The sequence below is a fragment of the Ursus maritimus genome, unplaced genomic scaffold (genome assembly GCF_017311325.1).
Source record: "Ursus maritimus isolate PB19 unplaced genomic scaffold, ASM1731132v1 scaffold_7, whole genome shotgun sequence".
Taxonomy (NCBI): Eukaryota; Metazoa; Chordata; class Mammalia; order Carnivora; family Ursidae; genus Ursus; species Ursus maritimus.
This window is the reverse complement of record NW_024426885.1, coordinates 53,947,428-53,975,322: the sequence shown is the minus strand read 5'-3', so window position 1 is coordinate 53,975,322 and position 27,895 is coordinate 53,947,428. Positions and strand designations below refer to the sequence as shown.

Below are 27,895 nucleotides of genomic sequence, written 5' to 3'. Positions count from 1 at the left end.
AGCATTTGCCTTGAGCTGATGCTGCCCCCTTGTACTCCGCACACGCCCCTCCCGAGACCCTCACAACCACCCCAGCAGGTGGATCCATTCTCCTCCCTGCTATACAGAGGCAGAAGCTGAAACCAGAGAGGTTGAGTCACTGACCCAAGGCCACACAGCTAATGAGCCAGGAGGACAGGATTCAGGCCCAGGCCTCCTGGCTGCAGAGTGTCCCTTAAGAACCTTCACCACCCCTGGCCTGGCATGGGAGGCCCAAGGGGATCCCTGACCACTTCTGGCATTCCCCCCTCCCCCCAGGGTTCCGATTCGTGTCCGCGTGCTGGCCTCGCTGACTGTCATGCTGACCATCTTCTTGGTGATGACCGTGCTGGTGAAGGTGGACACCTCCTCCTGGACCTATGGCTTCTTTGCTGTCACCATTGTTTGCATGGCGGTCCTCAGCGGCACCTCCACCATCTTCAATAGCAGCGTCTTTGGCATGACTGGCTCCTTCCCCATGAGGAATTCCCAGGCACTGATATCAGGTGAGAGCCGGGCTCCAGACAGCCGATCAGGTCAGTCTCCCTGGGGGTCACGTGGAGGACCCAGAGCTGAGCCTGCAGCGATCCTTCCAGAGCAACGAGCGTTAGCTCTGTTTCCACCATCTATTATTGGGTGACAAAGCACCCCAAAACTTAGTGGCTTCAAACAATAAACAGTCATTTCTTGGGCTCACGAATCTACAATCCGGGCAGGAGTGGCAGGGACAGCTGTCCTCTGCTCCACATGGCATTAGCCGATATAGCTCAATGGGGCTGGGGGACCCACTCCCGAGAAACTCAGCCGGGCTGGGGCTGGGGCCAGGGGGCTCCACTGTACCTCAGCACGGCTGGGTGGGCTTCCCCGAGGCACGGTGCCTGGGTCACCAGAGCGAGCATCCCAGGAGACCCAGGCGGAAGCATTATTTCCTCTCATGGCTTAGATGTGGAAGCCGTTTAAGGCCACGTCCACCATAGCCACGAGCCCACCTGGATTTGAGGGGCGAGAACACAGACCCACACGTACCAGCAGGAGAACATAAAAATCATCCTGTAAGAGGAGCAGGTGGGAGGGCAGCCAGTTGCAGCCACTTCTGGCAAACACATCCGTCTACCAAGTGCCTCTCCTGAAACAGCATTCCTTTCTTCCCTTCCTCCTTATCCCCTCGCCTTCTGTCCCTTCCCTTCTCTTTCCTTTTCCTTCCTCTTAGCTTCTCCCCCTTTTCTTCCTTTCTCATTTTATAGAAGACCTACTATGTGCCAGGGATTCAAAGATGAACAAGACCCAGCCTCACAGGAGCTGATAGCCTAGCAAATAAACGCCTCCATGACCCTGAACTTTGGCATTCTCTGGAAACGCAGGTGCATCACTTGGGCCAACCCCTTGGGCTGAAGTTTGATGCTGATCCTAAGCCTGTGGTCCAGGCCTTAGCAGCTCTGTTCCCTCGCTCCGATGTCCCAGCAAGACAAAAAGGAGGTGGGTCAGTAAGAATCTGTGCTTTCGCAGAAGACCACCGTCCCTTAACGCAAGGCTGGGGACTCAGCTGCTGCGTTCGGCGTCCGGGCACAGCCCTGTTGAGTGGAGGAGTGCTATAAGCATTTGCCCACTTGAGCAGAAGGTCACAAAGAATCTGCTCCGTGTCCATGAAATCATAACACCAGGCAGTATGTGGCAGGGATGACAAATACCTGGACAAGCGTACATCCCCTCCCCACGCCCGCACCCGTGCCAGACATCACTAATAGATCTGTATCTTTCCTCCTGAGCCTCCTGTCCCTTCTCAACTCAGCACTAGCGGTGTTCCCACCTGCACATCAGAGTTCAGATGTGAGCTCAAGTCTGTTTGCCATTTTGGACATAAGATTAGGCTTCTGGCTCTATCCAGGGAAATCCTTGGGTCTAAAGTAAAATAAAAGTGGACCCATTGTAAGTTTCTTGAGTACAATTAATATGGCCCTAGCAGGGCTTTGAGAAGAACATGCCTAGAAATGGCCCCTAAGCATTGGATGTAATCTCTTCTGTTACCGGAGTGTCAGAGAGAAGCGCTTGTCCCCTCATTCCCTCCATCCTGTGGGAGGATGTATTTTTTGTTATAACAGCCTTGCTGGCTACCTGTCTAGGAGCCAGTGACCAAACACACCATTTATGCTGGCAGGGGGCCCTTCAGACTCATCTGGCCACATGTGAATCTTCTCGAAAAGAGGAGTCACCTGTGAATTTTTCAGAAAGTCCATTATTGAAAAAGTGGAGAAGTCCGACTCTCACACTTCGGGATTGATTACCCCGGGCCCTAAGCCAGTGTCATCACTCTGCGGGGCGGGCCCTCACGCTGGAAAAATCCAAGGTGGCCCCAGCTCCCAGAGGCTCCACCACGGCCTCCCCAGCCCCCGTTGTTTCTCGTCCAGAGGAGCCCATCTGTGAATTCTGCGCGTGTCGGCATCCGAGGAACAATTCATTTGTTTTGTACTGATGTTTTTTTAAACCCCTCATTTGCATGTATTTCCATAACTGATGAGATAAAAGTAGGGAGTCATGAAGGATGAGCTCCCGGAGGCCTGGTTTGTTGTTGATGATAATATTGTAAATTCCCTACAAGTTGGGGAGAGAGGGAAATCAATAGGCAGTGATGTTAAGATCTCTTCCTCAGGGCAGCCGGCAAGTGTCTTACTCAAGTTGAGCTCCAGTTCTTACAAAACACCCAGGTGGGGATTACAGCTTCTCTGAAGCTGGCACCCTCTTGGCGAGGGGTTTACCCCGTTGTTGCAGCTTTGATGTAGGAGGGACAGAAATAGCCAAACACCTAATTGGGAATCTGAGAGCAGCTATAGGCACTTGTCTGTGCCGGGCACCGTTCTGAACGCTGTCCAGCTAAGAATCCTTTTTATCTTCGTAAGAGCCCTTGGATGTGGGTTTTACTAACATCCCCATTTTACAGATGAGGACATGGAGGCACAGAGAGGTTCAGGGACTTGCTGAAGGCACACAGCCGGAGGCGGTAGAACCAGGATTGGACCCAGATGTTCTGGTTGCAGAGTCTGTGCTCATTGTCGTCACTGTGCTAACCTTGATCTCTTTGCCGTCCTTTCAAATCCCGATCCTGGGCCCGCCCAGGCGAATGAAGCTCATGGTGGAAGGGGGGTGTTGTCCGTGAGGGCAGCGGGCTGTTCCCTGCAGAGCCACAGCAGTGTGGTGTCGGGCAGAGTGTGGGCGAGGCCCTCACCCGTCGCTCTCCACTTCTGCTCTGTGCAACACCAGGTGGCAAGTGTCCCTGAGAATCCGTATCCTGGTCCTCTAATGCGGGCGGACTCATTCATTCAGCCGGGCAGTGCAGCGTACTCGCCAGGCCTCGGGGGACAGAGAGGGCAAGTATTAGCCCCATTTTTCCGGCAAAGAAACAGAAGCAGAGAGGAGTAAATGACCTGGGGGCACACACAACACGTTTGACCTCTGAGTCTTGCCCAGCACGGGTTGACTACCCACGGTTGTGAGGGTTCGATAGAAAAGTAAGGCACCTCCCCCAGAAGTGACGGCCTGACCTTGGCAAAGAAGGGGACCAGCACTTGTTGAAAGCAGACTATGTGTTGGGCACTTTCCAGACATCTTCTCATTCAGTCCTCAAAGCCGCTGTGCAAGGCAGGCCTTGTTAGCCCCATTTTACAGATGAGCAAACTGTGGCTCCAAGCAGTCGCGTTAGCCCCCAAGTCGCCGCGAGGAGGCCTCGGGGTCAAGGGTCAGATGTACATCTGTTTGGCTCCCGGAGCCTTGGGTCCACTAAGTTGTGCCACCTTCTGTGTTGGTAACGGCGAATGGTGGTGGCACGTAGTCACATGGGTCACACGTTAAAGCCCTTGACGAGAGAGAACATTCCATGTGGGAGGGCGGTGGCATGCATGTGAGTGTGAGTGTGTATGTGTGGAAGGGTGTGATAGCACAGCGATGTGTGTGTGTGAGAGAGTGTGAGCGCGTGTGAGTGTGTGTGCACGCTCACATTCACGTGTGTATAGTGCCACAGCTCCCGTGGGGTGCGAGGTCAGTTCCGTGAGCTCGCGGTTGGGCGGCGCAGGGGTTCTGTAACTGACGGGGACTCCCTGGTGCTCAGAGCCGTGGGAGGGCCTATGCTAGAACATTCCCTGAGCCTGTGGCCCAGTTCGGTTGGTGGGTGGCTTAGGCTGAGGGCACGGGAGAGGAGCTCTCTGAGAAGTCCCGCCCCCGAATCTAAAACTGCTCACCCCGCCAGAAGGGCAGTAAAGAGAGATGGAGGGTCCAAGGTCAGAGGTGAAGGTGAAACTTCAGAGGGCGTTTACCCCTCAGGCAGCAGCTCCTACAAGCCCATCGGTGGGAACCGGCGCTGGGGCCTGACCTCCAATACCCTCTTGGGGGTGGCTGCCGCGGCATCAGGGCCCGGTGAGAGCTGCAGCATCTCGGTCAGCAGCGAGTGCTCTTAGCTCAGTTCCATGAAGGCTGAGCGGCAGGGGGCGGGGGGCAGGCCCGAGACTCGGGAAGGGGGGCGCAGCCCACCCATCTCCGCGGCACCCTGTGCTCTCTGCAGGAGGAGCCATGGGGGGCACCATCAGTGCCGTGGCCCTGCTGGTGGACCTGGCGGCGTCCAACGACGTGACGGACAGCGCCCTGGCCTTCTTCCTGACGGCAGACGTCTTCCTCGGGCTCTGCGTCGGGCTCTACCTGCTGCTGCCGCGGCTGGAGTACGCCAGGTGAGGCCGCCTGGCCCTCAGGTGTCCCCCCAGCTGTGCTTCCACCGCCCGTGACCCGCTCGCGATCTTCCCTTATCTGATCGGGGGCGCGGCTGCCTCCTCGCTTACTGCGCATCTCCCCACTGCGGAGAGAGCTCCCCCCGGGCAGAAATGGGTGGATTGTGTTCACTGCCGAACCCCAGAGCCTCAAGCGATGGCTGGCTCATAGTAGCTGCTCTGTAAATTGGCCAGGCCGACGGATATGAGAAGCCGGCTTTGTGCCGCACCGCCCCCCCCTCCAGCGGCTGGAGTCTGCCAGGTTTTGGACAGGGAGGCCAGGTGCCGCAAGAGGGACTGAGGAACGATAGTGACAAAGGACAGCTCCGCTGGCGGAGCGCCTGCTGCTTCTGCACGGGGCTCAGCCCGGCCTGATGGGCCATCTCTCATCTGGGGCTCACGCACCTGTTCCTCACGGCTGGCCCCGTGCACACGCGAGAACCCCGGCTCGGCTCCCCGAGGTTGAGCGACGTGCCTGGCTGAGCCATGGCCCGTGGGCAGCAGAGTCGGGATTCCACTCTGACCCCAGAGCTGCGTTGTACCCACTGTCTCCCCAGGCCTGTCTCCCCGCTGGGGGACCTCTTCTCTCACTTCACCTTCTCTCACGCTTTCTCTCTCTCATTCCTCCTTTTTCTTTCGTGCTTCTTGCTGCTTTTTGAACAACAGTCCTTAATTTTTTCTCGCATTTTATTCTTTTCAAGGCATTTTCAGATCCATTATCATGTTTGATGTAGGAGAGGCAGGAATTATTTGCCCTGTTCTACAGGTGAAGAAACGGAGCCAGAGAAGGCCGGGGGACCAGGCTGTGGCTGCACAGTGGGCGAGCTGGCAGGGCTGGGGAGGCTCAGGTCCGGTCCCTGCCCTTTTCCCCAGGGACGCATGTTGCGTGGCGATGCTGAGCTCAGCGGGTTACACCTGTGGTCTCTCCTTCACTTCTTGTGTGACAACTGTGTGCAGCTGTTACTGCCCTTCCCTATTTTATAGATGAGGAAACTGAGGCTTTGTAAGTTAATAGATGTGCCCAGGCTGCTCACCTGGTGAGTCGCAGGCTGGGGTTTGAACCCGGATTTGTTTCCACAGCTGTGCCCTTTGCACCATGTTTGAGTCACGGAATGGACAGAAGGCAGGAGGGTCCCGGCACTCCTTCTGCTGTTTCCCTGTGTCCTGTTTCTTGGTGCTTCACACGGGTCTGTCTCCAGTGGGATGGCCAACCTTCCCTGTTCGCCTGGGACTGAAGGGGATCCCAGGATGAGGGGCTTTCGGTGCTAAAACCAGGAAAGTCTCAGCAAACAGGGACAGTCGGTCACCTTAGTTTCCAGTCTCACTTTCCAACTGAAATCCTCACAAAATCCTTCCCAACTGAGCCTGTGAGATAGAGAACACCCAGGGGCTAGGCTGTCCCATGGAAGCTTCTCCTTCTTTGCTGATTAAAACTTCGGTCAAGACTTCTTTTTTTTTTTTTAAAGATTTTATTTATTTATCTGACACAGAGAGAGACAGCCAGTGAGAGAGGGAACACAAGCAGGGGGAGTGGGAGAGGAAGAAACAGGCTCCCAGCAGAGGAGCCTGATGTGGGGCTCGATCCCAGGACCCTGGGATCAGGCCCTGAGCTGAAGGCAGACGCTTAATGACTGAGCCACCCAGGTGCCCCAAGACTTCTGGGTTTACAGAAAAACGTCTGAGGAAGGAGCTTTGGAGACAGCCGTGCTCCTGGGGCTGCTCAGACTAAATCATAGTTAAAAGGGAGCCCACGGGCGCTGCCACAGGAGGAACGGAGCTGCAGGCAGTGTGGGCGGCTGCGGGCTCGGGGAGGGCGGCGCAAGACAGACGTGGAAGAACTTGATGAGGAAGAGTTTTGACCAGAGGAACTTGGGCTGGAGCCCTCTCGGAGCTGACTTCAGGCTGGGACCTGCCACTGAGCACAGGGGGAAGTAAGAGTACTCCTTTCCCTAAATAGCGGTCGTGGAACAAGACAGAATTCAGGGCTGCAGTGCCCAGCTCAGTGTCACACGGAAAAGTGGCTCGGAGGAGGAGCCGTCCCACCGACTCGCTTATTCCCCGTAGGCGCTTAGGATGGGCAGCCTGGCAAGGGGCTCAGAAAGCCGTGGCTTCAGCATCCCTCCATCTTACAGAGGAGGAAACTGAGCCCAGAGAGGGGCATGCCTGGCCTAAGGGGAGACTGACACCAGCACCCAGCCATCATCAAGCTACTGTTCTCCCAACCCCACACCAAGCTTCGTGTTTGAGGTGTGGTCATGCAGTCAGCCTATGTCTCCTGGCTTTCAGCATCTGAGGTCCAGAAAGGTTGAGTGACTCAGGCAAGGTCACACAGCAAGATGGCGGGGCCAAGTGACCTGAGTGTCTTGATGCTGGTGAGAGGAGCAGAAATTGAAAATATTGATAATATTCAGTGTTGAGGATATGGGGGGAAAGATACCTTTATAGGCTTATTAGTTATAATTTTATTTTGAAGCGTTACTCTGTGCCTGGAGATTAAGCTGGAAACAGGCAAACATGGTCCTTGCCCCAGGGAGCTGTCTTCTATCGAAGGAGCCAGATGATAAACCATAAACTAACCCAATGATTATAATTTGTGGTCAGCGTTTTTGCAGAAAGCAATAACCATGTAGAGGTCAACAGGGCAGGTGACTGGAGAGGGGGCGGGTGAGTGGTACAGAGCAGAGACGATTTGGTCCTACCTATTTGGAGAGCAATATACTGACACCTATCAAAATTTTAGAGATACAAACGTTTTGACCCAGAAGTTCCTCCTCAAGAAATCTGCTCTACTGAAGTCCTAACATACAGGTGCAAGGTTGTACGTGTGGGAGTACTCATCGCTCCGTTATTTGTAGTACAGAGAAATTGGAGCTAACCTTAATGTCCGTCAGTAGGGGAGCGGTGAAATTGTATGTGCATACAGGGGAATAGGCTACTCAGCAGAGAGGCATCGAGTCACGTGTCTCCATGGGAAAGCGTGGCCACGACATAATTGTTCTAGACGCGATGCCGTGCGTGCATGTGTCTATCATAGTTACGCATGTTATTTGGGCTGTTATGTAATGTATTTACATACATTATTTATACAATATACTTAGGAATTGCCTTGTTGCAGAAAGTTTTACAATGTGTATAGTTTGAACCCACTTTTGCTTAAGAAACAGAACTAGGAACGATATGTGGGGGCGGGTGTTTACACATCTGTGGAGCCATAGCCACCAGATTTTTAACCATCAGACTCCTAAGCAGTGAGACCAGACAGAGGTGGCAGTCCTCATTCTACTCTCCCATTTTCCTTCTGTATTTTGGGTTCATCGCATCAAGCTTGTGTTATTTTTGTAATTGTAAACATTTACATTTTAAAATGCTATTTTATATCCACCTCTTCCCCAAAGCAAAACAAAAACAATGGCTCACCACGTGGCAGTTAGTGCTGCCTCCCTGTGTCCCTGCTCAAGGCACGGTCACCAGCAGTTCAGGCAGCCCCAGGATGGGCAGGGACTGTGCGGGCCTCCCCGTGGCCGCCCCAAGACACACGTGTCTGAGGGCTTCCTGAGGCTTTATCCTCATGCACCAGGCCTGTAGGTCCCCTGCCGTGTCCCTGGAAATCCCAGGTGACCCTGCTTTCCGGAGCCCTCTGACCATGAGCCCTCTCCCCCCCAGGTTCTACCTGAGGCCTGCTTGGCCGGCCCACGTGTTTTCTGGGGAAAAGCAGCCCCCCCAGGACCCCCCCGGCGCCCCTTCGGCAGCCCCTGGAGCCCACGACTCCTCCATACCACCACTCCGCCCCATCCTCGAGAGGACAGCTGGCCTGGGCTTCTGTGTCGTCTACCTCTTCTTCATCACCAGCCTCATCTTCCCCGCCATCTCCACCAACATCGAGTCCCTCGACAAGGGCTCGGGCTCGCTGTGGAGCACCAAGTTCTTCGTCCCCCTCACCACCTTCCTCCTGTTTAACTTCGCCGACCTGTGCGGCCGGCAGGTCACAGCCTGGATTCAGGTGCCGGGGCCCAGGAGCAAGGTGCTCCCCGGGCTGGTGCTCCTCCGGACCTGTCTCCTACCCCTCTTCATGTTCTGCAACTATCAGCCCCGCGTCCGCCTGCACACGGTGGTCTTCCAGTCTGACCTCTACCCGGTGCTCTTCACCTCCGTGCTGGGGCTCAGCAACGGCTACCTCAGCACCCTGGCTCTCATGTACGGGCCGAAGATCGTGCCCCGCGAGCTGGCCGAGGCCACGGGCGTGGTGATGTCCTTCTACCTGTGCTTGGGCTTGGTCCTGGGCTCCGCCTGCTCTGCCCTGCTCGTGCACCTCATCTAGAAGGGGCCGATGGCAAGAACCTCGGGGCCGAGCGACAGACACCCGGGAGCCGCGGTGAGGTGGAGAGCGAGTGCCGGGAGGGCTCGGGCAGCGTGCAGGAGAGAGAGCAGCTGGGCCCGGTGCGGGACCGAGCGCACCCAGGCCTCCCCTCTCCCCTGGGGAGCTGGCAGCCATGCCAGGCACACATTCCAGACACTTTAAAGAGCTCTCCTGAGACCTCTGAAGGAGACCAAAAGACATCCAAATGGGGCACAGTTCCCACAGTTACACGGGGACAGTGGGCGTGCCAAGCACTTTTCTAGCTGCTGGTTACATCCCTCCTTGTTTTCTAGCCTCTTATGAACTCCATCACCAGTGTGGAGTCTGAGCTGTTACAAGGCCAGGGCCAAAACCCAACCACAGGCCCTTTGCCTCTCCCAGCCCTCCTCCCTCCAGGGGACAGCAGGATGTGACAATTCCCAGCCCTCCCTCTCCAGGGGGTTCCCCTAGAATGGAAATGCCTTGGAGGGGCACCTGGTGGCTCAGTCGATTAAGCGTCGGACTCTTGATTTCAGCTCAGGGCTTGATCTCGGGTCCTCTCGTGAGTTCAGGCCCCACGTAGGGCTCCACACTAGGCATGTGGAGCCTACTTTAAAAAATAAAAAAATAAATTAAATAAAATAAGGAAATCCACTGGAATGGCCAGTTCTCGGGCCCAAGACCCAACGCTGTACAGACCCCTGCTTTCTATGGGTGAGAGACGACCCGCCAACTAGGCAGAGGACCCCAGAAAGACAGGCCTCCTAAGAATCCTCCATTCCCTAAATTTGGGCTCCAGAAGGCTCCCCTGCCCTAGAGCCTGGGGGGGAGGGGGTCAGGCCTGGGTGTTCAGGCAGGGATCCTCCAAGTGGTCTATGGCTTGTGTCAGGGTGGAGGTCTTTTCATGGCCATGTTTACAGTACGTCAAGCACATTGGTTCAAGGGCATAATGAACACCTGGCTATTTAATGAGAGCCTGATTGGTGGCTGTATTAGTCAGGCTCTTGGCAGGGAATGGCATACTCCAACAGGATGATAGGAGGATATTTGAGACAGGGTGTAGGAATCCTACAGGGTCGTGCTTTATATCCCAGAAGTAGTAAGGCCCTTCTACCCCTAACCAGGGCTAGGGGCAGGGGGCATCTCCAGCCTGCTGTAACCCACAGTACTCCCTTCATACTTCCCTCCCTCCCATCTCCTCGAAGCCCCTGTGGACTGAACCACAGCCAAGGAGCAGGCAGAGAGGTGGAGCCCAGACTGGAGGGGCAGCAGGTGTCCCGAAAGGGGCCACCAGCCTCCCAGTCCCATATGCACATTAGGATAGCTCTGAAGCCTTGGCCCACTGTACTGGGTGGTGCTTTGTTCTGGTTTGTCCTGGATTCGCTGTGCATTTTAAAGCTGTTGTTTCAAAAGGCGCTCAGGTTGTGTGGCCCCACAGTGGTCTGCTGTGAGTGGTAATTTACATTCCTTCGGGTTCCTCGAAGGCTTCTGCAGGGCTGTTCCTTGGGGAGCAGGCTGGCTGGGGAATCCGAGAGAAAGGAGCTAGATCAGACCAGGAGTTCTTTCTCGAGAGTTGTGCGGAAAGAACAGAGCTTGAGCCCCAAGAAGCAACAACCCTGGGAGCCATAAACCCACTCACTCCTTCTCTGAAGAGCTGGGGCACCCCGGTGTCCTGCAGACAGCCGATTAGCCCGGGAAGCAGCCAGTAATCCACCCAGTGGGAGCAGCTTATGTCCCCTCCAGCTCAGGCTAGGACACACTCCCTCTCTCCAGCCAAAGAATGAAAATAGACACCCTTGAAAGGTTTTCTGAAACTTGATTTCTAGAGAAAAAAAATTTTTTTTAACTAAAAATAAATTCTCCCGTCTCCCCTCCCCTTGCAGGAGCCTGAAATCTTTTCCCTTGTTTTTTTCACCGACTCTAATGCTGGTGATCATTTGGTGGCAGTGGTCTGGCTGGTGACTCATCCCAACCTCAGGCGTTTTACAAATGGGCAGCATGTCTCAGGTGAAGGGAGATAGCGTTCAGAAGAAGAGGTATCCCTGTGAGTGAAATGATTTGAAGTAAGTGCGGAGTGACGGGGCAAGAGGGTGGCCAGCCGTGAGGATGCAGCCCTTGGATGGGGGAGGGGGGTGGCAGGGGCAACCAGGCCGGCTTCTTGGAGGAGGAGGCATCGGCTGCTTGGCTGGTGGGAGTTATCCAGACTTTTGCTCACCTTCGTGAGCATTTCACAAAGCATCGCTCCTTCCCAGGGGAGGGAGGAAGAAAAGTAAAAGCGCGTCTCCCAGCAGAAGGACAGACAGTAGCTTTTAGTCACCATCGTTCCCAGGCACTGGACTCGCTTGTGGGGTTAGTCTCATGTGACCCCAGCAGCCTCGTGGAACTAGCTCCCGTGCTTTGGGGAGTGAACAAAACTTGCTGAAGAGAAGGGTATTTTCAGTGTGAGGGTGGGGGAGTCCCCAAGAAGCTGGCTTTGCCTCGTAGTCCGATTTAATCCCAAGGACCAGTTTTTAGCACGTGCCCTTGTATATCTTCCAGACCACACACATCTTCATTTTCCTCCTTTTATTCAACAAAGAAAGCCAGAGGCAGCCGCAGGAGCTGACTCTTCAGCTAGCGAGTGACGGGCCCTTCTAGGAAAATGCTTGTTCCTACAAGAGGGAGTATTATTAGCAGAAGACTCCTCATTCTGCTGTCTTCGGCACAGTGCTCCCTAGAGAAGACTCGGGGCCCCGCATCAGCTTGGACGTGATGTGGGAGGAGGTCACTGCAGGACCCCGGCTTCTGAGACCGTGTAATGCTTTTATAGAGAACTCAAAGTAGAAGAGAGAGGGCCAAAAATCAGCTGAGAGGTTTCATTCCGTGGGCAGTCACATTTACCGCCCAGGCTTACCTTTGCGGGCTTTCTGAGCGAAGCCTCTGGTATCAGTTTACCACCCTCACTTCCTTGGTGGCAGCCTTGTCGGGGCCTGAGTCACTGCTGCTCTCCACCCACTGGCTGAGGTTGGCCCGCTTCCCCGTTCGCCTGGACCCTGGCAGGATCCCAGGACGAGTTTCGGCCCCACTACAGGTGGAGGCCCGGCGTCGCCAGACGGTCACAGGCCCAGCGCCCAGGCTCTCCATCAGCCGCCCAGAACCCTCGCTCGGTGCTGTCCTACGCCAGGTGCTTCACCCCGGTTACTTCCCCACCTAGATGAACACAAGGAGGCTCAGAAAGGTTGAGTAACTTACCTAAGGCCACTCAGTTACCAAGTAGCCTAGACAAGAATCGAATCGAGCTCTCCCTAAACTCAGAGGTCCTCGCCCACCCTGCCCTCTTGCTCCCTGGTTGAACCTTGACTTTCTCCTAGGTGCTCGCTGCCTGTCTCCTGAGTGTTGTGCCAAGTAAACGGATTGCCAGGAACACTGGGCCTGGCCCAACGGTCGGACCAGTGCGGCTTGCCAGGGCCCGCTGGACTGGGTCCTCGTGGGCCTCAGCACGGGACCTTGGGCTGCTTCCACGCCTTGCCCTGTCCATTCCAATCCCCAGCCCCTGCCCTCCTGGTCCCCACAGCCCTTCCTCCGCCATACCAGCCCCTGCCACTGAGGTCACCCCAGCGTGGCTGCTGCTGCTGGGCCCATCTTTGGATGCAGGGTTGTGGGGCCCAGCACGTAGTTAGGGAGTCAGGAAGCCTTGCCCCCAGCTCCACCAGGCCCAGGCTCTGAGTCACATCGCCTTTGGAGCCTCATTTCCTCATCTGTAAAGGGGACGATCAGTTCTGGAATGTGATTGTGCGGGGTGCCAGTGAGCCAAGCCGGCACATCCAGTCCCCCCACCCCCGACCCAGCCCACGTAGGCTGAGCCGCACCAGGCCTCACAGTGCGTGTGGCAGGCTGACCCAAGGGCACAGACAACCTCAACTTCAGGCTGCCGTGGGCTTGACACTAAAGGAGAGTGACAGAGATGGTCACGCTCTCTGTCCTCACAAGACTCCAGCCAGCTGATGCGCTGGCCCTGTGCACCCCCTTAAGAACAGGCCCTGCCTTTGCCTGCCAGTGGGAGGGAGCCCCAGGCCTGCAGTGTGTGGGGGCGGGGGAGATTGGACAGTCAGAAGCTTCGGGCGCCCAGCCCCACGTGGAAGCTCGGATTCTGCTGCCTCCTAGTTGGGTGCTTTGGCCCAGTCCCCTCACGACTGAACTGAGAAGCCTCAGGGCTGCTGGAAGAGGTAAAGCAGCCCCGGGGTTGTAGGTAGAAGCGCCCGGCGGGTAGCGGATCCTCAACAAACGTGCTCCCTCCCACTTCCCGCTGCTGCCCGGACAGACGGCTGCGCCCCGCGCTCAGGGCCTGGCCCCAGGGCCCAGCACCTTGGTCCTGATGCCTGCTCTTTGCTGCCCTGCCTGGGTCCTGCTTGGACACGCCCCACCTGGGGGCGGGATGGGCGAGGTGGAAAGCTGGGCATGCAGGACCTCAGAGCACAGTCTGCCCTTCGCTTTGCCTTCCGGGCTGGCCGCATCGCTTTGGTGCTAAGCCTCGGCGGGGAAGGTGGCCACCTCCACACCTGTCGTGCCTCCATCATCAACCGGTGGCCGGCTACACAGACGCCGTGTAGACACCAGTCGTGTCTCAAAGTGGTCCTGAGCCCTGGAGCCAGCTGGCCCAGGTTTGAGTCTCGTGGCTTCCCCGTCCTTCCACCAGGGGTCAGTTCAACCTGACTGGCCATGGTTGTTCCAGCCTCGCAGCTGGCTCGTGTGTAGTAAGTGACATGGTAGTAACTCCTAGAAAACCTTGAGAATTGAGCCGGGTGTAATCAGCGCTCATCACCAGCTTCTGGAAGGCTGTATCTTCGCACTTTCCCGGTTTACCCGACTAACCTGTCAGGGCAAACTCGTTGACCTTGTCTCGTTCCCTCACTAGATTCTGGGCCTGGCCTCTGTGCCAGCTGCCCGGCCCCTCCCCTTCCCACCTCTCAAAGCAACATCTCCCAGTGTGGCCCACCGTCGGGGCCAACGGAGTCTGCTTGGAGGAGCTTCCCCAGGAATGTGGCTTGATGGCCCTGCTCACCCCCTGCTTGTTTTACAAGTTGGGGGGAGGAAGGGAAAAGACAGGAAGGGAAGGATGGAAGGGAGCGAAAAGAGGAGATGAGGGTGGGCTGGGAGTCGGGTCTCCCCCCGGCTCCTGGAGGCAGGCGGTTCGGTGAATGGGAGTGAGAGGTATCCTATAAAGATTCCAGCTGTGGCCGCTGCTCTGTCTTTACACTACAGCTGCTTTCCTCTCCTCCCCTCCTCACCTGCCCACCTTTGCCCGGAGGCAGCTGGAAAGGTGTTTCTTGCCCCCAGGATGACACTTCTGCCTTGTTATGCCCAGGCAGGGTTTGGTGACTTTAACCTTGGAAGAGCCCTCAGGGACGAGGGGTTTCTGCTCCACGCTGGGCTGCGACGCAGAGATTACAATTGCACCCGGGCTCTGCGAGGGCCGGCGGGGCCATGAGCCTCAGCACAGGCCCGGCTCCTCCTGGCATCGCGGTAAAGGAGGGGGCGATGATTGCGTGCCTGCCAGGGCTGGGCTGTACCCACGTACGACAAACCTGCCAGGTGGGGTGGTCATCCCCATTTCACAGAGGAGGCAACTGAGGCTCAGGTTAAGTCAGCAGGAGGTCACATTGGAATTCTGCCCAGGGCTGTGAGGTTCCAAAGCCTGGCTTCTCTCGGGCTACCCTGCCGGGCTACCCTGCCACCCAGAAGGCTTCCTGACGGGAGGAGCCCTGGGCCACCCTCTGGGTGGGCGGCGGGCGCTGTGGAGTATCCAGCCCTCCTGCGGCCAGACTAACCTGTCCTGGGCGAGGCACAGCCTCCCCCCGGCCTGCCCTCAGTGCCCCGGTGCTGTTCGGTGCAGAGTCACTGGTCCTGGGTTACCGCAGGCTTTATAGGAGCCTGGAACATAAAGCGCACCGAGCCGAGGGCCGAGTCTGCGGGGCATGCGATCACAGGCAGGGAGCTTCACTGCCTACACCTTACACGGCAGATGCCTCACGTGAGTCCTCTCCAGGGTGCCAAGGACCAGGGCTGGGGCCCCCCCTTCCTGGACACTGAGCAGGCCGAAGTGTGAGGTCCTCAGATGCCCACACCTCCTGTCCCTGACTTAGACACACCTAGAGCTGGGAGGGGTCCTGTCGTCACCCAAGTCCGACCCCTGCCTCTTGGTCGGATGACACTTGGGTTGTTCTAGATGGTCAGGCGCCCGGCCTGTGCTGATCAGCAAGCAGTTTCTTCCAGACTGAGTCCCCAGAGGCCCAAGGAAAGGGAGCATCTCAGTCCTGCTCTTCTGCAAACAGCCCCGTGTTCCCAGCCCACCTCTCACAGGCTTTACTCTGGACAGAAGGACGTGAGACCTTCCCCCAGCAGCCTCCCCCCACAGCCCCACCCCTGCTGCTCCAGCCCCAGGCCTGCTCTGTGGGGCGTAATGAGGGCGGAGCAGACTAATGACCCTGGCCTTCCTCTGTCCTGCCTTTTTCCTCCCCAGAGCCTTACACAGGTGTTGCTCGGCCCCCTGGGTGCAGTGAGAGGCTCACGGAGCCCTGAGAGCGTGTGCAGAAGTGTGGGTGCTTCTGGGCAGAGGGGTCCAGACATCTATCTGTCAGTTAATCAGAGGATTCCGTGTTCTAAGGTTTCAGATCCCCCGGATGCCGGTGACCTGCCCTGTTTAGATGGTGTCCCCGTACAGAGCACGGTGCTGAAGGGTGGGACTCTGGAGCCGGCCTGCCCGGTTTTGCAAGTTTCTTAGCGTCTCTGTCTCAGTTTCCTTATCTGGGAAAGGGGCTGACCGAGCACCCACCCTCATGGGGCTGTTGTAAAGATCGAACACGTTAATCCATGTAAACCTCTTCATCCGTGCTCAGTGACTGCTTCTCCCCATCGCCCTGGGAGGTCAGCAGGTCAGGGGGTATCTCCATCCCATTTTCTGGGAGGCAGCATGGTGGAGACTCTAAGTCCAGATCAGAGCCTCGGCCTGTCACCGCAACAGGTCCCCCAAGGAGGTCTGTGTGCTGCTCTCAAAGGTGGGAGAGTTTCCCTTAGAGAAGCTGGAAATCAAGCAGGTCTCCCAACATTGTCAGCCCCGGTCCAGTACTGAGAACCAGGCACAGGGTCACAGGGTGCTGGAAGTGGCTTTAGGCATGAGTCAGAAGCCACGCGTCTGAAAGGGCCCGCCACGTGGCCTGCGAGCATGTCGGAGGAGGCCTTCTTGGGGTTACCCTGGCTCATCTGAGTTCCAGAGAAACAGAAGAGCTACCACCCCTGGAGCCCTATAAGCAAGCTTGTCAATGCATAATCTTAATCTGTTCAGCTCCCCCTGAGGAAGTCGTAGATTCCCCATTTTATAGGTGACAAAACAGAGTCAGATACACAGCCGCTAAGGGGCAGAGCTGAGAGTCAAGCTCAGGTCTGTCTGATTCCAAGACGCCAGCGCCTGAAGGTGACTGTGGCAGCATCCCCCCCACCAGACTCACCTGGAGCGCTTGACAACCTGCAGATAGACTGCTGTACCCACCCCCGCAGTTTCTGATTCCCGGGGTCTGGGGTATAGGCCATGAGAATTTGCATTTTTTGACAAGTCCCCAGGTGTCGCGGACGCTGCTGGTCCGGGAATCCCACTGCAAGAGCCACTCTGCGAGACCACCGAAGACCGATGAGGGCTCTTCTGGAGCTCACACCTGGCCCAGGGAGAGAGCTAGCAAGGCCTCCGTCTGCTCCCGCTCCAGGTGAGGGCTCAGGACCGGAAAGCCTTTAGAGAAGCAAACGATTGGGGACACTCAGTCATTCCTTAAAAGTGATCACAGATCCAGGGCAGAGCCTGTGCAAACTCACGTTCTCCACCAGCCCCTGGGGGTTGACATCCAGAGGCTTTACTCCTCGGCTGCCTCCTTCCCACCTGCTCCCTCCACCATCAATAAAGCTGGGAGGGAGGAGAGAGGAGGGAGAAAGGGGGAGGCCTGATGGGCAAGGAGTTGGAGTTGGCAAGTCGGAAGGAGCTGTGCTCTGTAATTGGGGAGTGGCAGCATGGGGGTGCAGGGCCATCTCCTGCCAAGGGCAGGGTCACACTTCCTACCTGTTCTCTGGGCTCATTAACTGCTGAGGTGGTGTTAACTGTTTTTAATTTTGCTGAGTCTTTGCTGAGACTCGAAAAGGGAAATGAGCCATTACCAAACAGCAACGCTTTTTGCAACAGAAACTGAATGGGCTGCATTTTCTTATACCATTTTGTGAGCTCAGAATGCAGAAGTCTGGCCCTGCTTTATCGAAGTTGTCTTTCAGAAGAGAGTTGTCCGTGGCTCACCTTCTGCCCACAAAGCTCTGTGAGAAGGGAACAGGAGGGGTCAAATGCCAGAAGGCGCCAGGCCTGTTAACGCCCACCCGTTGGCCTGTGGTGATGCCGTCAGGAAATGTCCCTTTACCTTGCTTTTTGCTGCTCGGGACGTTTCGGCTTCTGCCATGTTGGGTCAGGACTAGCCACCTGAATTCTTCAAATAGGGAAGAGCTCAGGGACAGGGATTACAATCAGGGGACTCTGGGCAAGTCCCTAACCTCTGTCAGCCTCCATGTTCTCACCTGTAAAATGGGGAACTAATCTTGCATACCTTGAAGTTCTGATCAGCTCGGGTGCCTTGTAAACTGCAAAAGACATCAAGACAGTAGCTGTTGTTATTACTGCCAAACTAACTGCAAGCCCATTTGTAGCGTAGCCCACGGGGGCCATGCTCCAGGTACCCAGGACTCCCAAATCCCTTGCCTAAATGGGCTTAAACTTGCAAACAGGGCCCAGGAGGGACTCTTTCCTGGTCCATCCCCCCAAGGGCCGACTGCTCGAGGTGCTTCTAGACTCAGGGGATGGCTGTGTGTAAGCGGTGCTGCATTGGGACATATGGGTTCAGCATCCAATCTGGGCACAGGAGACCCCCCTACAGGTGGGGATAAGCCATCCCGTCTCTAAGAAGTCAGAGAATTCCAGATGCAGACCTGAGCTTCCAGAAGGAAGAACATATTTAAGTTTGCTACTTGACTTATAACTTACATATGGAGACACATGGTATACGGGCCTCGATTCGTACTCTTGCGCTGGGCCCACACATGTTCCTTTTTATTATTAGAAGGTTAAATTCCACTTCCTTTGAGCCAGACAGCCCTCTTAATTTCCTCTTTCTCTGTGCCTCCTAGTTCCTCTCCTCGGTCTTCCTAAATATTCAAAGCCTTGCCTTATTTGGAAATGTAGCCGGGATTCAGAGACGTTTATTGAGATTTCAGGAGCCCCTTCTCTTCCTCACACCGCTTCTCACCTCCCTAGTGACACACAGGTGACCACAGGCAGGGAACCTGGGTCCTCCCTGGTCGTTGGCTGCCTCCCTTTGGCCTCCTAAGCAGTTTGCAGACAGTGGATGTCTCTACTGCTTCAGGAGAAGACAGAGCTCCATGCTGCTGACACTATGGTAGCCCCGAAGCCACAGGAACTAGCTGATGCTAAGACAAGCCATGGGCTCCATCCTGGGGCTGGGGGAGGCCCTGGAAGCCTAGACTTTAGTATAGGGGGCAACTCTAGGAAGAGTGGTCCTGCCTGATCCTCCCCCACCTCCATCCTGGAGGGGTACAGGTCCTCAGCCGGCAGAGGGGGTACATCGGTGGGTGAGAGGTAGCAGCCAACGACTCTCCACCATGGGGCTCCCTTTGGGTTCTCCTAACTCTTCCTTGCTTGCTGTCGATGGTGTCATTGTCCACATTCTGCTTCACAGAAAACCCTTTCCCAACGTCCCCTTCCTGTTCAGATACCCTTTGGCAATGCAGGGACTCTGATCTGGAAGTGGGGTTGGTTGCCTCTGTGAGTTCAGTCTCCCCAGCCCCAGAAGGTAAGACAGGAAGAGCTGCCCCTCCCCCTTGCCTCCTGCTGTCCCGGGAAGGTGGAGCAGGTGGGTCAAGACTTCGGTGCACATCAAATTCTGCTGAATGGCTTCACCTCCCCTGTGCCTGAGGTGGCTAGACACAGAGAAGGAAGAAGGGCATGAGAGGACAGCCTTGCGGCGCACTGATTGTGAAATACCATCTGCTCCCCACCTGCCCCGCAGATCCGAAGAGAATCAGAGCCGAGACTGGATATCAGACAACTCCACGGAGTGTCCTGGCCGCTGTGCTTTCAAGGGAGAAAGTCAGCTACCGATACTGTGCTAGGAGGTGGGAGGGGTCAAGAGGCAGCATCTCAGCACGTGGGGGTTCTTCCCTTTTCGCTTCTTTCAACCCTGATGACCCACAGGAGCCACTTACAGTTTAGTGCTTGGAAGTCCTCACTACCTTGCTAAAACTCCCTATTCTCCCTTCTTAACAAAATGAGATCTGGCCTCAGCTCAAGGTCTTGCCTGCTAGAATTGGGAATGTTTTGGTTTTATTTGTATTTCTTTATGTTTTCTTACCTTCTATTTATGACAGGGGATACTGGTTTTCTAGTAAATCATGATATATAGTTTGTTTTTTTGGTTGTTTTTATTATTTTGTTTAAGTAAACTCTACACCCAATGTGGGACTTGAACTCATGACCCCGAGATCAAGAGTGACATGCTCTACTGACTGAGCCAGCCAGGAGCCTAGTTTGCTTTTTTTTTTTTTTTTCCCCAAAGATTTTATTTATTTATTTATTTGACAGAGAGAGAGAAAGAGCACAAACAAGGGTAGCAGGAAAGGGAGAAGCAGACTCCCCACTGAGCCCGGAGCCTGATACAGGGCTCGATCCAGTAACTCCGGGATCATGACCTGAGCCAAAGGCAGTTGCTTAGCCAACGCAGCCACCCAGGTGCCCCTACAGTTTGTTTTTTAAAGTAAATGTAAGTAAACCTACTGAGTTAAAGCATAGTAAATTTAAAAATACTTTGGTACTTGCATATGGCAAATAGCATTCAAGTTTACTATTTTCAAGGCAGGTAAACTGACATCCAGCAGGAGTCCCCAGATCCTACAATGAGTGTCTGGGATATTTAAGAATACAGGCATCTACGTGCCCTGAGAACCACAGTGTTCTACTTGGAGGTCAAGGGCTAGGAAAGGCCCCCTTTTAACTTTAGGCCCCATTAACTCTCCTCTTATGGCTGTTTTCATATTAGCCCATAAAAGTGAGAACTTTTGAAGTTATTCATTGTTCCCTTTAAATTCAGGGCACAAACTGGGCCATTTTCAGAGGCAAAGGGCTTCATCCCTGGAGCTAGCAATAACTGGTAAAAAGGAGAGGAAGGGGTAAAAATAGAAGTGGAGAGAAATGTAAGTAGGAAGTAGAAGACCCAGCAGCTTCAACATTTTTAAGGACTTGAAACTGGAGTAGGGCACTTTCGTTTTCCAGACTGTCCTTGTCCCAAGTGGACAAAGCAATATGTCTCTGACAAAGCTCTGGCCAAAGTCCCTCTTCAATGCTGATACAACTGTCATTACTTGTTACCATGAATCTGATGATTTGCCCAGTAACCTTGCCTGAGCGCTTAGCAGATGCCTGGCACTTGGCTAAGACTTGACATCCTCTCATCAATCCTCACACGAAGCTTTTAAGTTAAAAATCTTGGGCTCTGGAGTTGCACTCCCTGGGGCTGGAAATCTGGCCCTGTGGAGCTGCGTGACTTAAGGCAAATTAAATCCCTCCCGGAGCCTGTTTCTTCCTCATCTCTCCAGAATGGGCATAATATAAATACCCATCTCTTGGGATCAGAAAGCGTCTATGATAGAATGCTTATCAAGGGTAAAAAATAAGCAATCAGTAATAATGTCACTGGGAATTAATCACTCTTGATATTATCAGTACCAGGAAGGCAAAGAAGCTTCTGGGGGTCATTTCCCCAAGGTCACAGAGCCTAACCAGGTAGTCTAAGGTTGGTGGGCCAGGGCCAGAAGTGTCCGATCCTCGAGGCCCAAAGCCAGGGTGGGGTGGCATGAGCTGCTGCAGAGGGGCCCGGGCCCCGGATGCTCCAAGCTGCCTCCGGGACTCAGCCCCGTCTTCCCGGGTCTCGGACTGGCAGGAGACTCACGCCACCAGACGGGAGGGGGCAGATTCTCAGCCCCGCGATGCCGACTCGCCGCGCTCAATGCGGGCCGGGAACGGCTCCCAGCACTGTGGCCTCACCGCCCACGCCGGCCTCTCTGGAGCCACAGCCTCCAACCGCCCCGAAACAGATGGTCGAGTGCGGCTTCCGGGAGCCGCGGGGCCTGCCGGGAGCCACGCCACCCAGCCAATCCTCTTGCGGGGGCGGGCAGTGGTTGCCCGGCAACGAGCCAGGCGCCCAGGTGAGGGGGTGGAGCCAGTTGGGCAGGGGAGCTGGTGTGGTAGCAGGTTAGGGAGGCGACCTGTCAGTCCCGAAGGAAATTTTCTTGTCTCCAGTTTCTTCACTACCACCTGGACTTGGAGGAAAGAGAAGATCATCAAGGCAAATGATAAGGGTAAACCATGGGGCCTAACAATAATGAAAAAAATACTCGTATTTATTGAACATTTTCTATGGGCCTGGCTCTTTTTAGGGGTTATTTCATTTGATCCTCATCTGATCCTGCAAGGAAAAATATGATTACTGTTGTCATTTTGTAAATGAGTAAACGGAGGTCTTAGATTAGGCATCTTTTGCATAATAACTCAGCGAGGGAGTAGCAGAGGCGAATTGAACCTCGGTGTTCTTGAACCCAGGTGCTCTGTCTTCTTGAGTCAAGCAGTGAACACTCCTTTCAGCTCCACAAATGAGTCTGTGTTCGTATTAGCCTTATCTGCAGGGGATAACGCAGGTTCTATGGGCCCTGAAACTTAGACAACTTAGGGGACCTCTTTAGGAAAAAGAGTTACAAATTGCAAATATAAAATTAGGCACCAAAAGAATACTCGTGTAGAATGTAAAAAGAAATCAGAACAAAACACTTGCTAATTTACAGGTATCTATGACCATATGTACACGTTGCTAGGGCCCTACACAAAGGCATTCTTGGCCTTTAGTCCCACTGAAGTCCATCCGTCAGACCCCAAACTACCTTGCAGGTAGTTCCTCTCCCTACCCTGCATCTAAGCTACGGGCCCTCCACTGGGGTGGGGGTGGGGGACCTCTAGCAATGGGTTTAGTCAGGCTTTCTGGCCGTGGCAGCAAGCTTGAGCTGCCAAGTGAGTAAGTTGAGGTTCCAGAGAGTTAATGTCCTCAGAAGCAGTTCTCAAACATATGGACACGGACTTGGCCGCCATCAACCCTCAGGTAGGACCATGCTGAGACACCTTTTACACTAGTGGCTCTTAGGTGTGGTCCCCAGACCTGTAGCAACTTACATCACTCGGAAATTTGTTAGAAATGCACCTTCTCGGACCCCACCCCACACCTAATGAATCAGAAACTCGGGGGGGGGCAGCAATTGGTGTGTTAATAAGCCCTCCAGGTGAGTCCCATGCACAGGAGAGTTTGAGAACTACTCTTCCACCACGCTGTTTCCCAGCATTCCCTGGGGGCTGGAGCTCCAGATGTCTACAATGGTAACCTACTCAGTAACACACTTTTTTTTGGTTCTCCTTCCTTTGCTTGCCTCACTTGCTCACTCTTCACCTGGGGGCTTGCTGGGATCACTTGCAACAACCTACCTGTTCTTGAATCCTTGTCTCAGGTCCGCTTCTAGGGAAACACCAACTTAGATGAGAACAGGAGGAGATGTCACTGCCCAGTGGGGAGAGGGTGGGGGCTGGCGTGCCCACTGAAGGCTGAATGTTCTGCTAAGTGCTTTGCCTTCACTGTCTCATCCCTGGACCCCGAGGAAATTGGAGATTGAAGGATTTGAGTGGCTTGCCCAAAGATTTGAACCCCGGTCTGCCTGAGTTCCGAGGGCAAGCTCCTCACCAGTGAGGACAGAGGACTGGCCCACACCACGGTCCCTTGTTATTACTGCTCTTCTCTCAGCAGGCAGGAATCCAGTTTTGTTGTGAGGCTACAGTCTGTGCACTTCGGAGAAGTCCAGAGTGCCCGGTGCAGGACACTGCGGTGGGACTCCTGACCTTCCCAGTGCCTGAGGTCCCTCCACACCAGCACTGTCAAGGCGGGTTCTGCACCCACCGCATATGCCCATAAGACCCCAGAGCTGGGGCCTCTCCTGTCACAAACACCGGGAAATTGAGCCAGATCTGGAGCTGCCTGGGGGGGTGTGTGGCACTTACCTCTGAACTCTGCTTTCCCTGATGTTCAGAGCCCAAAGGTTGCTTGGTTCTGCACATTTTCAGGAAATGACAGCTCTCAGTGCCTCGTCACCTGCCCATTCCTGTGATCTGGGAATGAGGGGTGTGTTTCCAAGTAGGAGGTGGATGGGAGGGACACTGACAGGAACGCAGGCTTTGATTTTTGACTCTACTGCTGACTTTGGGTCAGTCTTTTTGTTTTAACCCTTTAGAGCCTTGTTTTTCTCATCTGTAAATGGGGACTCCTACTCCACTCCCCTGAAGATTATTCTACTGATGTGCTGCTCGTGGCAGACAAGCAATGCCCACATAGGACACAAGCACGAACAGCGAGGGCTACGGGTCTGCAATGGCAACCTCCCTCTGCTCCTTCCGTTACAAGGATGAGAGTACTTGGGGGCTGGTCCTGGGTTCTCCAGGACCCCGGTCAGCCAGAGGCTGTGGTTGATGCCCAAAAGCTAGAGCCCTCTCCCCAGGACCCTGCCAGCCCACCTTTCAGGGTGGGAAGAGATAGAAAGGATTACTTTGGTGATCACTAGGCTTAAGGATGCCCCAGTATCTCGTCCTGTCAAAAACGATCTCCCCTGACTCCCCAGTTGAAATCTGGGTGATTTTGAACCCAGATGGTCTGCGTTCCTAATGAGTCAAGTGGTGGAGAATTTCTTACCATGTCAATTGCTTTTCCTTCATGGCACTCATCCCATGTTACAATTATTTACCTGCCTGTGTGTTTTTTCAACATTTTTCCCCAATGGGAAATTATAAACATGTACAAAGGAAAACAGCTTGTACCTATCACCCAGCTTCAAGAGTCACCAACTCAGGGCCAACCTTTTTCCATTTCTACCCCCACTCCCTCCCTCCCTCCTTGTATTAATTTGAGGCATCGTATCATTTCATCTATAAATATTTTGATATGTATCTCTGACTAATTAGGGCTCTTTAATGAAATATAACCACAATACCATTATTACGCTTAGAAAGATGAACAGCAATTTCTTGATATGTGGTTACTGTTAAAGGTCTGTCTCCCTCCATTGGGCAGGGGGCTGTATCCAAAGTGCCTGAGACCTAGAAGACGGTGGGTAAGCATCTGTTGGATGGATGGATGGATGGGAGAAAGGCAAGGATGATGGGACCCAGCCTGCTCTCTGTGGATACTGCCCCTGTCCCTCAACACTGGGTGCGATCGGGGCCTTGCAGCCCCAGCCTCACTCCCCCGCTCTGGGTGAGCAGCACCGTGGAGCCATAAGCTTCTCAGTTTCCCTCACTCCTAGCCTGCCTTCGGCTTAATCGGGCAGCAAGTGACTAATCCTCTCCCGATGGCTGCGGGCCACTCCCCCTGCGCAGCTAATTCCATGTTCCGACTTAATCATCATACTTAGCACTCTCAATAAGAGCTTTGCATCTTCAGAGCCCTGCTCAAGCATTAGCTGATTACTATAATCTGTCTAACTCCCAGGGTGTCCGCCAGGATGGCAGGGGAAGGACCTCTTCCCCAGTCCACCCAGAGCCTCGGTTTTCTCATCGGTAAAATTAGGTTGATATACGTAACCCACACGGCTGGTATAGGGATTGAGTAAAATGAAACACGTAAAGCGCTGGTCCCACAACACGGGGGACACACTCAGGAATGATGACCTTTTCCCGCCGTAACTCAAGGGTGCACTCTCATCGGAGAGCCAGACCAATCCTGTTTGGAATCCAGCTTCCTCCACTTAAAGTATAAATCCCTGAGCCTCAGTCGGCTTATCTCTAAGATGGGAATGACGGTGCGTACCTTACCTTTTAGAGTTTCCTGAAAAGATTAAACCACATGCTAGGTGTCTGTGCTATGCTGGGTAGGCACAGTGCTGGGCGCCTTGTACACGATGTTCTTGCCATTCCCACAAGGAGGTGGAGCCAGGAGAAGGAGAAGGCTCTGGTGCCCTCTGGAAGGTGCCATGACGTCTTTTCTCCTCTGTTCCCTCAAGGTGTGCACGGCGGCAGAAACTGAGCCTTGCGCTCACCACCACATCCCCAGCCCTTTGCCCAGCGGTGTGCTCAATTAATGGATCCGTGAATGAATTTGGTCAGGTGGGGATGGGAATAACGTGTCTGAACAGGACTAGTCAGTTTACAGAGGACTTTCCAGATCTTTATCTTTCAACCATGGGTTATACCCCATGTGTTGCAGATATATTAACTGGAGGCACACAGAACTTAATTAACTTCCCCAAAGGGTCACACAGCAAGGAAGTGGCACAGCTGGGATTCAGACTCAGGCCTGCCTGGCCCCAGGCCCCAATGTGTTACTCTAGTTGTAACCTGCATTTTACAAGGCAGGTAGCTGAAGCCCAGACAGGGGCAGTGCCTTGCCCAGGGTCACACAGCCAGCTAGTGGCCGAGCAGATACTGAACCCAAAAGTCTAGATTTTCAGTCCCAAAATGAGCCTGTAAGGGCACCTGGCCCATCAGTTAATATTTGTGGTAGAAGCAAGTCTAGGGAAAGAGANNNNGGATGGCTGGGGATTAGGGAGCTGGACGTTTTCGTCCAAGTCTGTAAGAGGAGCCAATTTCCCTTCACAGCCAGGCTGGAGGGTAAGGCCTGGGAAGGGCGGGAGGTGCCGCGCGGCGCTCGGCCTCTAGGTGGCGCCCCGCACTGCAGATCTGGACTCCCTCTGGAAGCCAAGCCACCAGGAATTGGTCTGTCCCTGGGCGATGGCTTATCTCCATAGTTTTCAGGATTCCCAGGGGAAAACAGCTCCCCCTTTCCCCCAGGCCGCCTCTGCCAGGGCTTTGGCAATGAAGGGTTGGCAGGACCCAGACCGGGAACTCACATGTCAACCAGGTCCTCCCTTGCCAGCCTTCCAAGGACCCCTGGGTGAGAACTTCCAGAGGGTTGGGGGGGGGGGGGGCATCCGGACGCTTCCCATGTGCTCCCCCTTGGGCAGTGTGCTCAATCTCTTTGTGCCTTACTTTCCTCGTCTATAGAGTGGAAGTGGGTTGTATTTCCAGGATATTGAAAGAATCAGATGGAACATTTTATGGCCTGTTGCAGGTGCTCAACAGATGGGAACTATTAGGATTGTTTCTGTGGACAGTGGCTGCCTGATGTTATTTCTGTCTGGCTGCTGTTTCTTCCCAGTCTTTCTTACCATGTGACGCCAGCCCATCACGCCATCACCAACCTCTATTGCCCGTCCCCTGTGGACCTGGTACCTCTTCAGAGAACATATAGAACCGTGGTGAGACAGAGGTTCTAAAATCTCACGATTTGGGTTCAGATCCTTGCCTCTCCCATTGATCAAGTTCCTTAGCTTCCGTAGGCAGATTCTTAGTGCTCTCCGCTCCATAAACCTGCCTCCCGAGTAGTTAGAGTGGAGCCATGGGATGAACGAGTTCTGGCCAAAGAAATGGGGGCAGTGGTGTGTGTCACTCCAGACTAAAGCTGTGAAGAGCCCGTAGACCTCTTCCATCCTTTTTCTTGCCCTGTCACAGCGACCTGGGTGTGGCCGTGGGGACAGCTGTGCAGATAGTCTAGTTGTAAGATGGAAGTGGCCTGGGTCCCCAAGCAACCTTTGGAGGAGCGCCATCCGCCGGCATTGCACTCTATATAAGCAAGAAGTAAACTGTTATTGCCGCCGAGAATTCAGGATTCGTGGATGTCACCCTATAACCTAGTGTAAGTTCTCCGATACAGCTTTCCTGCACCTCCATTTTCTCATCAGTGAAATGGCGACAATAGTATGGCTCTCATGGAGTTGTGAGGATTAAATGAGATCGTGAATGCAACCCTCCTAAAATGCAAAATCTGACTTTTTACCACTTCTATAGGAAAATACAGGAAAACGTGAAATGACCTTAGATTCTCAGAGCCGGAGGGATCCCGTGATCTTGAACTCATTCTTCTTGGCCAAATGAGGAGACGGAGGCTCAGGGGGAGAGATGCCTTGTTCAAGGTCACTCAGACAGAGAGTGGCAGAGTCAGGGCTGAAGCCGGGGTCTTCCAACCTCTGTCTGGCACTCCTTCAGCTACACCTTGGTCCCTGCTCTCTGGGAGCTTACGATTTGATGGGAAACAAGACAGACAGACAGAATACCAAAAGATCACTGGAGATTCCATACTACGTACAGGTGTGGGGAATCATCCAGAGAGGGAGGATTCTGAAGGTTGGCGGTGGACCTGAGGGCCTGGGAGGTGGGTAGGGAAGGCTTCCAGGAGATGGTGGGACTTGAAGAATGGCTTTCAGCAGGGATCAGGGAAGGACAGCGAGCAATGGCAGGAGAGAGGACAGTGTAACCTAGGGAGGTCCAAAGAGCAGAGTGGCCCCTAGGACAGATGAATCAAGGTGCAGCCTGTTTGGCCAATCCCCTAGTGAAGGACATGTAGGTTACTCCCCATCCCCATCATAAAGAGCACTGCACCGAACATCTTCGTACCAGCCTCTGTGTATCTGTGTATTTTGCTGGCTGAAACAGAGACTTTGCAGGGAAGCAAGGTTGGGGTGAAGCCCAAAAGGGATGTTGGGCCTCATTTCTTAGGGCTAGAGGCCTGGGGGCACTGAATGCTATACCAATGCTTCCACGTCATTCTTCAGGCCAAAACCTCCAATTTCAACCATTCAT

At 54.4% G+C, this 27,895-nt stretch overlaps 1 protein-coding gene across 7 annotated transcripts in view; it reads left to right on the top strand.

Annotated features, from left to right (window-relative positions):
- Positions 1-19,582, top strand: part of SLC29A3 (solute carrier family 29 member 3) — a 50,396-nt gene extending 30,814 nt beyond the window's left edge. For 5 of the 7 annotated variants that reach the window (XM_040624151.1, XM_040624150.1, XM_040624149.1 and 2 more), the window contains 3 exons: positions 298-524; positions 4,568-4,730; positions 8,430-10,982. In XM_040624151.1, coding sequence (XP_040480085.1) covers positions 298-524; positions 4,568-4,730; positions 8,430-9,084 — 1,045 coding nt within the window. In that variant the 3' untranslated portion in view covers positions 9,085-10,982. The other 2 variants (XR_005833187.1, XM_040624152.1) reach the window with 2 other exon arrangements.
- Positions 19,583-27,895: the final 8,313 nt, after the last annotated feature.